The sequence below is a fragment of the Ranitomeya imitator genome, chromosome 4 (genome assembly GCF_032444005.1).
Source record: "Ranitomeya imitator isolate aRanImi1 chromosome 4, aRanImi1.pri, whole genome shotgun sequence".
NCBI lineage: Eukaryota > Metazoa > Chordata > Amphibia > Anura > Dendrobatidae > Ranitomeya > Ranitomeya imitator.
In genome coordinates this window covers 58,799,380-58,811,684 of record NC_091285.1, presented here as the reverse complement: position 1 = coordinate 58,811,684, position 12,305 = coordinate 58,799,380, and the positions used below count along the sequence as shown (strand labels likewise).

The following is a 12,305-nucleotide window of genomic DNA, read 5'->3' as shown; positions in this document are numbered from 1 at the left end:
TGGGCGCTGATGGGGTATTGCCTAAGCTGAGGTAATATGGTTCCCGAGGCAGTTTCTAACAGTATAGGAGCTACTGATAAAAATCCTACATTAGTGTCTCCTTTTGCCCATAGGCTGTCAGGAACCCGAGACAAGTCAATTTTTGCTTGTTGAGTGTAAATTTCGGGAAAATCCTCCATTGCCTGTATTCTAACATATGGTTCCAGAGTTTCTGCATCTTCAGGGATGGTCAGCATAACTGTGCCATCTTCTCTAAAATGGATGTTTGCATGCATTTTACTTAAGACATCAGTACCCAACAAGCAGGTAGGTGCACCTTTAGCAAATAAAAATTTGGATACAAAAGTTTTAGGGCCAAAGCTCACATTTAAAGGTTTTGTAAAGGGCAACGCCTGAATTTTACCATCATACCCTTCTGCATATGTAACCTTTGAGGATATATTGTCAGGATATGGTAAAAAGTCCTGATTTAAAATGGAGGATGTTGCTCCCGTATCTATCAGAAAAGGTACATTTTTACCCTCAACTTCAACTTGTATTATTGGTCTTCTAGAAGGAAGAGAGACCTGCATAACTTTCAGTCATTCTGAGCTGTCTGTTTGATCAGGCACTGGGTTATTTATCCTATTTTTGGGTACAAAGGTTCCTGAATCTATATCTGTTTTTCTCTTCCTACATTCCCTTTGGAAATGTCCTGGCTTCTTACAGTAATGACAAGTAAACTTTTGATTAGCAGAGCCAGTATTAGCCTGTGCAATTCTTACTGGCTTAGAATTTTCTCTTAAGTCCATTTCTATCCCTACAGCTTTCTGTCTAGCCAGGTGTGGGTCTTCCAAGGTTCTCCAATCAGGGGTTGCGGCCTTAAGCTTTTCCTTCACTTTTGGAGACAATCCATCTATAAAGGTTTTTGTAACTAACCTCATCATTCCTGGAGCGGTTAGATCCATGCCTTCATCTCTGAAATTATTTTCTACACTTAGATAATATTCGTCTACTGATTGTCCAGATTTCTGAGCCACCACTCCCGTTGTTCCTCTCTGCCTCTGTCTCTCCCTCATGAAAACCATTAAGTGATCTACAAATTGTGTACCTGATTCTATCGTTTGTAAGGCACCATCTCCTGCTTGGGGCCTATGTACCTGTAGATTTGCTAATAGCTCCTGGAAGAGTCCAGGAGTCATTTTCATTCTACATAATTCTTCTCCATCTGCCCAAACTCCAGCGTGAGTCTGCATAATTTGCTGTATATATTGTGCAAATCTAACTGGACACTGGGTGGGATCTGGTGCGTTATGCAAGAGAGACATGCCTTCAGCGGGGGACCAAGGGAAATATTGTCGAGTTTGGTGATATCTAGTTCCCATTACTCCGTCAGCACCAGGTTCCCTAAAGGGTCTTGGTACTACCCTAACAGGGGCAAGTACAGCGCCATGTCTAGGTGTACCACAGGCTAGGCAATCATTTCTCCAGTCTGGATTTTGTTGTCCACAGTGCGGACATACCCATCCTCCTGGTCCGGCTAAACTTTGAGGTGGTGTTTGGAGAAAAGATGGGGCATGTGGGTTAAGGTATGGGGGTGGGGTATTTTTAGATTCCACATTTTGTTTTTCTCCACAGCCTGTGGGTCTAATACACCACTTTTTACTCTGTTGATTATATGTCCATCCCTCATTTTCTGCTACCCTAGAGACATCAATCAATGCTTGGATCTGATCTATCCATTTCTTGTCTCTGATTATGCCTTTTTTCCTTTCCTGAATTCCTTCCCATAGTTTTCTACTAAAAGCTTCTGCCCTAGTAACTCCAAACTTACTAAAAATCTTTTTCAGCCCCTTATTGGCATCTTCACCACTTCTCTCCTTTATGATAGTATAGATATCTAATTCTTCTGGTTCCGACTTTGTTTGCTTATTCCCCATTTTCTTATCCTGAGCTTTCTTGCCCTAGGTGGCGTTTGGGTATGAGAATACCTCGTTACCTTCTTCCTAAGGAGCTAGGATGTCTTTTTCTTGCCCTAGGTGGCGTTTGGGTATGAGAATACCTCGTTACCTTCTTCCTAAGGAGCTAGGATGTTTAAACTGTGTTGATGTAAGAAAATCCTGATTCCTACACCTATAGCAAACAACACAAATGCAACCAGACAGAAAAAGAAAAAGAACATACAACGTATCTTGTCCCAGGCTAATTTATCTGTCCTGGGCTTATACTATCACATACAACGTATTCTTGTCCCAGGCTAATTTATCTGTCCTGGGCTCATACTATCATACACTTATCCGTCACCAGGTTTTTGTCAAAGACAGGATCAGAGATTGAACATAGGCGCGGAGGTCTCCCCGAAAGGACGCAACCACGTTGCCCAGTGGGACAGTCACTTCTTCTGTTTCAACCCCCTGGGCGGCTTATAGGGCTATTCCCAACTTCCACACACCTTCTATTCACATTCACTCTCATTCAATGCCGTACTCCGTGAGGTGATCAATTCCTAAATAGTTCAAGAACCCGAGCTATAGGTATCCTCCTCTACTAGAACTACCCGCTAAAGAACACGACACAGAAAATCTTACGGACAGTGCAGGGCAGATATAAGAGATCTAACAGTGTCTCTTACCTGGCCAGGTTTTTGTTCATCTGCCGTCCATTATCCCAGATTCTCTTTTCGTTCGTATTCTGCCGGTGTTCTTGAAGGAACACACAGACCTCGGGTCCCTGTTCAGGCGCCAGGAAATGTCGGGATCACACTCAGTCGGAGCAGCCTTTGGAAGTGGGGAATCACCAGAAATAATACACAAGACACGTCTTGTATAGTGTATCACTGGGAAGTCTCTGAAGCACGCCTGCCTTCAAGGTGCTATCCCTTCTTTATATAGTTGTTTCAGTAGGTTTAGTGGTTATACAAGTTTTGCATGTTTAAACAAAGAGACAAAACAGGAAAGAAAGAAAAGAAAAGAAAACAGTTTCGTGGGCGGCAGTTTCACAACAAACAGTACAAAGGCAATTCCACAGACAAGAAAAACAGGATTTCATACTATAGCTAAAATGTCCTTGAATGGACAGGTCAATATTTATCACAAATTCTTTTTTTTATTTTTGTTCATTGAGGTAATCATTTTTGTTCTGCTCTTCACACTCCTGAGCATCTGCCTGTTTGCTGGTTAACGCCCTGCTTCTGCTGCTCACTACTCGGTGGTCTGCTTCACCCCATTCAGCTACCTCTCGCCTCTGGAACTGCTGCAACGTGCAGTACACCAGTGGAAGGATTTCCTTTGTGTACAAAACTTTTCCCAGTGTTGTGCCTCTTTGCCCAACCACACCAGGTGAGCAAGATTCAAGCTGTGCTTTTCTCTCCAAGAAAGATCTACTCATCTACTACGCTTAGATAGCGCTCTCCCTCTTTCTCCCTTCGTCCTCTCTTTTCCTGTAATAATTATATGGGTGGTATGGAATCTGATAGCATGGGATAAAGCCAGTCTGAGAGCAAAGTTGCAGCAAAAGATGTATTTACTCAAAAACAGAAATGTAAACAGAACTAACAGATATTTCTGCAATTGTAACGAGGTCCTCAGCCCTATATAGAAAATAGCCAACAGGATAGCGAACAAAACATAGTACAGATATTCCTGCAATAGTAACGAGGTCCTCAGCTCTATATAGGAAATCACAGCAAACTGAGTAGCGGGGCCCGCTAATGTGAACCAGTCCAGCAAGGAAATTATGTGGAAGCAAACAAGACACTTAAACGAGGAAGACCAATAAGGTTATAGTGCAAATGCACACAGTACTTAAATGATGAAGTCCAGCAAAACTTGCTCACACGTGTGCACAGTACTTGTTAGTAGGAGTCCAATTGTTCACAGATGATGCGTAATGTGAATGACATCCTGGAAAAGAGAGGACGAGGGGAGAAAGAGGGAGAGCGCTATCTAAGCGTAGTAGATGAGTAGATCATTAACGTGCAAACCACACTTGGGGGTAAAGTGGTTAAAGCACCACTCAAACATTTTTTATTTCACCGCTGGAGTGGCGCCTTAAAATCAAGACCTCTACCGAGTGTCTGACACTCACCTTCCAGCATTTTCGCCTCCACTCTGCTAAATCTCCTGCAGATTGTGACCTGTCCACTGCCCCAGTGTTTCATGGAGCGGCGCAGTGGTCTCTAATTAATGTAAATCTATGAGAGCCTATTTCTGGCCTATTTCTGGCCCTCATAGACTTACATTGAGCTCTTGTGACGTAGCTTCCAACTTTTCTGGCCAGTCAGAAGCTGCGCTCACAAAATTGAGTTGCGGGACTGGAGCGGCGCCAAAAAGTGGTGAATATGCCAGAGGATGATTATATGACCGGGGAAGGGAACTTGCTCTTGACCCCTTCATGACATGATATGGATTACACCGTGGGACTGTTCACCGAACATGTATGGTATATTGCACAGTGGCGCGGTGGCGCAGTGGTTAGCATAGCAGCCTTGCAGCGCTGGAGTCCTGGGTTCTAATCCCACCCTGGACAACATCTGCAAAGAGTTTGCGTGGGTTTCCTCCGGGTACTCCGGTTTCCTCCCACATTCCAAAGACATACTGATAGGGAATTTAGATTGTGAGCCTCATCGGGGACAGTGATGATAATGTGTGCAACCTGTAAAGCGCTGCGGAATATGTTAGCGCTATATAAAATAAAGATTATTGTTGATTGTTTATTTTTTATTTCTTATTTTTTACAGGAGATCAAGGGCATCGTTTGGATTAGCAGAAGAATAAAGATGGCAAAACTGTGTGTTTTCTTTTTTTTCATTAAAATACTTTACTCTGCCAGTGTGTGTTTATTTAACCCTTTACAAACTTTAGGATTAGTAATGGATAGTAGGTGTATTATTGACACCTCTCCATTACTAAGCCGGCTTACTGTCACCTTACTATACAACGGTGACAATAACCCCTTTTTACCCCATATGCCACAGCAATAGGGCAGTTGGAAGAGAGAGGCTAAGTGCTGAAAATGGCGCATCTTACAGATGCACCTTTTCCCTTTTCTGGGGTGGCTGGGGGCATATTTTTTTAGCCAGGGGGGGGGGGAAATATACCTCGTCCCTTTCTAGGATATTAATATCTGCCCTCAGTCACTGGCTTTCCCTGTCTGGTGCAGAAAATTGCCACGCCAGTTTTTTCCGTGAATACATTCCTTTAGTAAATACATACAGGTCCAAAATTTTACACACACATACTAACAGTATTAGTCACCGACATATATAAATCTAACTGTTCTGTAGTGGTTTACTGTATGTAAACCACGTCTTCTATCCTGTCGACTTCTGCAATGATTTTATAAAAGCCAACAAATGAATTGTCAGCTATTCGGCTATCTAACTCTCTGAAATATAAAGATATATATATATACATATATATACAGTATGTGTGTCATTGACATATATATATATATATATATATATATATATATATATATATATATACAGTGCTCAAAAAAATAAAGGGAACACTAAAACAACAGAATATAACTCCAGGTCAATCAAGCTTCTGTGAAATGAAACTGTCCACTTAGGAAGCAACACTGTTTGACAATCAATTTCACATGCTGTTCTGCAAATGGAATAGACAACAGATGGAAATTATTGGCAATTATCAAGACACATTCAATAAAGGAGTGGCTCTGCAGGTGGCGACCAAACAAAAACCGCATCTCAGTACCAATGCTTTCTGGCTGATGTTTTGGTCACTTTTGAATGCTGGTTGTGCTTTCATACTCATGGTAGCATGAGATGGACTCTACAACCCATGCAAGTGGCTCAGGTAGTGCAGCTCATCCAGGATGGCACATCAATGCGAGCTGTGGCAAGAAGGTTTGCTATGTCTGTAAGTGTAGTGTCCAGAAGCTGGAGGTGCTACCAGGAGACAGGCCAGTGCACCAAGAGACATGGAGAGGGCCGTAGGAGGGCAACAACCCAGCAGCAGGACCGCTACCTCAGCCTTTGTGCAAGGAGGACAAGAGGAGCACTGCCAAAGCCCTGCAAAATGACCTCCAGCAGGCCACAAATGTGCATGTGTCTGCACAAACGGTTAGGAACCGACCCCATGAGGATGGTCTGAGTGCCCGACATCCACAGATTGGGGTTGTGCTCACAGCCCAACATCGTGCAGGATGCTTGGCATTTGCCACAGAACACCAGGATTGGCAAATTCGCCACTGGCGCCCTGTGCTCTTCACAGATGAAAGCAGGTTCACACTGAGCACATGTGACAGACATGACAGAGTCTGGAGATGCCGTGGAGAGCGATCTGCTGCCTGCAACATCCCTCAGCATAACCGGTTTAGCAGTGGGTCAGTAATGGTGTGCGGTGGCATTTCTTTGGAGAGTCGCACAGCCCTCCATGTGTTCGCCAGAGGTAACCTGACTGCCATTAGGTACCGAGATGAGATCCTCAGACCCCTTGTGAGATCATATGCTGGTGCGGTTGGCCCTGGGTTCCTCCTAATGCAGAACAATGCCAGACCTCATGTGGCTGGAGTGTGTCAGCAGTTCCTGCAAGATGAAGGCATTGAAGCTATGGACTGGCCCGCCCATTCCCCAGACCTGAATCCGATTGAACACATCTGGGACATCATGTCTCGCACCATCCACCAACGTCATGTTGCACCACAGACTGTCCAGGAGTTGGCGGATGCTTTAGTCCAGGTCTGGGAGGAGATCCCTCAGGAGACCATCCGCCGCCTCATCAGGAGCATGCCCAGGCATTGTAGGGAGGTCATACAGGGACGTGGAGGCCACACACAGTACTGAGCATCATTTCCTTGTCTTGAGGCATTTCCATTGAAGTGGGATCAGCCTGTAATTTCATTTTCCACTTTGATTTTGAGCATCATTCCAACTCCAGACCTCCATTGGATATTAGTTGTGATTTACATTGATAATTGTTAGGTTTTATTGTTCTCAACACATTCCACTATGTAATGAATAAAGATTTACAACTGGAATATTTCATTCAGTGATATCTAGGATGTGGGATTTTAGTGTTCCCTTTATTTTTTTGAGCAGTAGGAGATGGGAGTGGCTAACAGTGCACAGCTGAGAGCCTTAGCTCCCCTCAACTGAGCAAATTAACCCCTGCACTGCCCACAGAAATTTATACCAATAAGGCCTCTTTCGCACTTCTTTTTTTTACAATCAGTCACAATCCGTTAAAATGTTGAAAAGACGGATCCTGTGCAGATTGTAAAAAACGGGTGCACTGGGTCCGTTTTTTTGACGGATCCGTCGAGGTTATGTGCACACATTGTGTATGTGTCTTCGCCGTGTTTTTCCGCTGCGAAAAAGCATACACAACACAACCAAGGTTAAAAATAATAAAAAATAAAAAATCGTGATATTCTTACCTTCTGGCGTCCCCCGCAGCCTTCCCAATGCCCACGATGATCCCAGCAGCTGCCGTTCCCAGTAATGCCTTGCGAAATCACCCGATGACGTCGGCAGCACCGCGAGCATCGGCAGGAAGGCTGCGGGGGACACCGGAAGGTGACAATATCACGATTTTTTTTTTTGTTTTTTATTATTTTTAACATTATATCTTTTTATTATTGATGCTGCATGGGCAGCATCAATAGTAAAAAGAGAGAGAGAGAGAGAATTTCCCTGATGGGAAATTCTTCCGCGCATGCTCAGTTTCAAAAGACGGCATTGAGGTTCTACAGTAGCTGAGATTTGTATTATGAGGTTTTTGCAGTAGCTCAAGTATGTATTATGATGTTCTGCAGCAGCTGAGGTGTATTATGAGGTTTTGCAGTAGCTGAGATGTATTATGAGGTCCTGCAGCAACTGAGGTGTATTGTGAGGTTCTGCAGCAGCTGAGGTGTATTATGAGGCTCTGCAATAGCTGAGTTTTATGAGGTTCTGGTGCAGCTAAGGTGTGTAATATGAGGTTCTGCAGCAGCTAAGGTGTATTATGAGTATCTGCAGCAACTGAAGTTGGTATTATCTGTTTAATCAGGTTCTGCAGCAGCTGAGGTGTATAATCTGAGTATCTACAGCAGCTGAGTAATCTTAAAATGAGATTCTGTAGCAGCTGATGTGCCTAATAGGAGGTTATGCAGCAGCTGAGGTTTACAATATGAGATTCTGCAACAGCTGAGGTGTCTAATATGAGGTTCTGCAGCAGCTGAGGTATCTGATATGAGGTTCTGCAGCAGAGATATCTGATTTGAGGTTCTGCAGCAGGTGAGGTATCCAATTTGAAGTTCTGCAGCAGCTGAGGTATCTAATATGAAGTTCTGCAGCAGTTGAGGTTTCTGACATGAAGTTCTGCAGAAGCTGACGTATCTAATATGGAATTCTGCAGCAGTTGAGGTATCTAATATGAAATTCTGCAGCAGCTGAGGTTTCTGATGAGGTTCTGCAGCAGCTGAGGTTTCTGATATGAGGTTCTGCAGCAGCTGGAGTATCTAGTATGAAGTTATGCAGCAGCTGAGGTATTTAATATGAAGTTCTGCAGCAGCTGAGGTTTCTGATATGAAATTCTGCAGCAGTTGAGGTATGTAATATGAAGTTCTGCAGCAGCTGAGGTTTCCGATATGAAGTTCTGCAGAAGTTTAGATATCTAATATGAAGTTCTGGAGAAACTGAAGTTTCTGATATGAAGTTCTGCAGCAGCTGAGGTATCTAATATGAAGTTCTGCAGCAGCTGAGGTTTCTGTTATGAGGTTCTGCAGCAGCTGAGGTTTCTGATATGAAATTCTGTAGCAGCTTGATGTATCTAATATGAAGTTCTGCAGCAGCTGATGTTTCTGTTATGAGGTTCTGCAGCAGCTGAGGTTTCTGATATGAAATTCTGTAGCAGCTTGATGTATTTAATATGAAGTTCTGCAGCAGCTGATGTTTCTGTTATGAGGTTCTGCAGCAGCTGAGGTTTCTGATATGAAATTCTGTAGCAGCTTGATGTATCTAATATGAAGTTCTGCAGCAGCTGATGCTTCTGTTATGAGGTTCTGCAGCAGCTGAGGTTTCTGATATGAGGTTCTGCAGCAGCTGAGGTATCTAGTATGAATTTCTGCAGCAGTTGAGGTATCTAATATGAAGTTCTGCAGCAGCTGAGGTTTCTGATATGAAGTTCTGCAGCAGCTGAGGTTTCTGATATGAGGTTCTGCAGCAGCTGAGGTATCTAGTATGAAGTTCTGCAGCAGCTGAGGTTTCTGATATGAAGTTCTGCAGCAGTTGAGGTATCTAGTATGAAGTTCTGCAGCAGCTGAGGTTTCTGATATGAAGTTCTGCAGCAGTTGAGGTATGTAATATGAAGTTCTGCAGCAGCTGAGGTTTCTGATACGAGGTTCTGCAGCAGCTGGAGTATCTAGTATGAAGTTCTGCAGCAGCTGAGGTATGTAATATGAAGTTCTGCAGCAGCTGAGGTTTCTGATACGAGGTTCTGCAGCAGCTGGAGTATCTAGTATGAAGTTCTGCAGCAGCTGAGGTATGTAATATGAAGTTCTGCAGCAGCTGAGGTTTCTGATATGAAGTTCTGCAGCAGTTGAGGTATGTAATATGAAGTTCTGGAGAAGCTGAAGTTTCTGATATCAAGTTCTGCAGTAGCTGAGGTATCTAGTATGAAGTTCTGCAGCAGCTGAGGTTTCTGATATGAAGTTGCAGCAGCTGAGGTTTCTGCTATGCCGTGTCCTGGGAAACTAGATAAAAATGAGCAGGGTGAGGGCCCCAAACAGTAGTTTTGCAGAGGGCACCATTCTGCCTATGACCATATAGCACAGAGGCTCCGCCTGTGGGGGGCGCTGGCTGCAGGCTCGGAGCGCAGCTCTCTTATTTAAATAGTAAGATTTGAATTTGCGTCTGACATATTCATAAGTTGCCATGGTTACAGTGGGAGTGAGGCAGGTCACAGGCCGCACAGCACATACACAACACATAGGCGGCGCTGCAGCGAGCGGTCACGTGGTCCCAGACCCTGCGTCATCACCCAGGTCCTTGCAGGCTGCAGGAAGCTGCCGCTGGTGTTCCCCAGTGTAACGGCGGTTCGGTCTCTGCAGCTGCCAGGACCTGCCTGCAGTCAGTGTTTACAAAATGGCGGCGCCCTTGGAGGTGAGCGCGGCGTGTGTGTGTGTGCAGCCGGCTGTGGCGCCTGTCTGCCCGGTGTTTGCTCTGTCCTCTCCCCGGTACCGGGCGTTATGTGCAGCCACAGAGGTCCGCGCCGTGCTGCTCCGCCGAAGATGTGTCCTCAGCCTCCCTGTCACTGCGCTCCTGGCACAGGCCGCACTACAACCCCCATCTTCTTACTTTGTTGGGCCATTTGTGACGACCCCCACTGCTTGTTAACCCGTTTGTCCCCGGTTCCCTTGTGATTCCTCACACAGTCCACTGCAGGATCTAAAAAAAATAGCAAAACTGGATCAGATTCTGTGGGGTTTTCTTCTGTAATTCGGCCATCACTTTGAGAGAATTGGTAATGGGTCCCTGATAGGTGGGATATAGGTGGGATGTGACCGCGCGGACCCCACCATCCAGAGCGTAACACTTTCATCCCTGTGACCGTGGATCGGCACATTGGGCCGCTGTCCATTCCCTATGGAGCTGTGGGGCTGCGCTCCGCTTTCTCTGGCAGCCCCATAGAGACTGTATGGGGCCGAGGTGGAGGGAGCCCCGTGTCTCCATGCTAATGGCTAAACCTTCCCCGTTCTGCCCATCAGTGAAGATCCCAGTGCGACCAGCAACCGATTGCCTATCTTTTGTATAGGGGATAACTTGTTTTCTCTGGACAACCCCTTTAAGTGGTTCCAATTTATTAGTAATGATCGAGCACTGAAATGCTCTCTACTCGAATTGAGCAACTCAGACGGGCTCGGCTCAAGTAGCGAGCGTAATGGAAGTGAGTGGCTAATGCTACCATTTTTCTGGGGGAAAATCTCTCCTGCGCCCATCACTACAAATCTATAATATAACGCCGGGAGCGTCACTCTGTCCGAAGCCTTTATAGACTGCGCAGGCGCGATGCTCCTAGCGTTACATTATAGAGTGTCAGGAAAAAAAAAAAGGCGCGGACTGCCGGGAGCAGGGGGTCGGGAGCAGGGGGACACCGTGCACATATTTGCGCCCTGATTATGCTGTGGCACTTCATGCCACAGCAATGTGTTAATCACGCCATTCCTTTCCACCCATTTTCTTCGTCCTCCTGCTGCCGGAATCATTGCCTGCGCTTTCCGGCGCCATTTTCTTGAAGACACACTGCAGGTGTGTCTTCAAGAAAATGGCGCCGGAAAGCGTGGACTGCGCAGGCGCCGATTCCGGCAGCAGGAGGACGAAGAAAATAGGCGGAAAGGAATGGCGTAAGTAACAAATTGCTGTGGCATTAAGCTGCGGCACTTCATGCCACAGCAATTTGTTACTTACGCCACCTGATTCCTTTGTCCTGCTGCCGGAATCGGCGCCTGCGTAGTCCGCGCTTTCCGGCGCCATTTTCTTGAAAACACACTGTGTGTTTTCAAGAAAATGGCGCCGGAAAGCGCGGACTGCGCAGATGCCGATTCCGGCAGCAGGAGGACGAAGAAAATGGGCGGAAAAGAATGGCGTAAGTAACAAATTGCTGTGGCATAAATTTGTTACTTACGCCACCTGATTCCTTTCCGCCGCCATTTTCTTGGTCCTGCTGCCGGAATCGGCGCCTGCGCAGTCCGCGCTTTCCGGCGCCATTTTCTTGAAGACTGCAGTGTGTCTTCAAGAAAATGGCGCCTGAAAGCGCGGACTGCGCAGGCGCCGATTCCGCCAGCAGGAGGACCAAGAAAATGGCGGAAAGGAATCAGGTGGCGCAAGTAACAAATTGCTGTGGCATGAGGCTGTGGCACTTCATGCCACAGCTATTTGTTACTTACGCCACCTGATACGGGGCATATATTATGGAGCAGCGTATGGGGCATATGGATGGGAGCAGCAAATTAAAGAACGGTGGCGCAGGATGGGAGCAGCACATGACAGAATAGGGCAGCACATGACATAACGGGGGTGCAGGATGGCAGCAGCTCATGACAGAATGGGGGTGCAGGATGGAAGCAGCACATGACAGGATGGGGGCGCAGGATGGCAGCAGTACATGACAGGATGTGGGCGCAGGATGGGAGCAGCACATGACAGAATAGGGCAGCACATGACAGAACGGGGGAGCAGGATGGGAGCAGTACATGACAGAACAGGGGCGCAGGATGGGAGCAGCACATGACAGAACGGGGGCGCAGGATGGGAGCAGCACATGACAGAATAGGGCAGCACATGACAGAACGGGGGAGCAGGATGGCAGCAGTACATGACA

The 12,305-nt window shown here is 46.0% G+C and overlaps 1 protein-coding gene across 1 annotated transcript in view; it reads left to right on the top strand.

The window, feature by feature from the left end:
* Positions 1-9,879: 9,879 nt before the first annotated feature.
* The window catches only part of WDR55 (WD repeat domain 55), a 28,358-nt gene continuing 25,932 nt past the window's right edge, over positions 9,880-12,305 (top strand). The window contains exon 1 of the mRNA XM_069763774.1: positions 9,880-10,087. Within this exon, the coding sequence (XP_069619875.1) occupies positions 10,070-10,087 (18 nt within the window). The 5' untranslated portion in view covers positions 9,880-10,069. The remainder of the gene's footprint in view (positions 10,088-12,305) is intronic.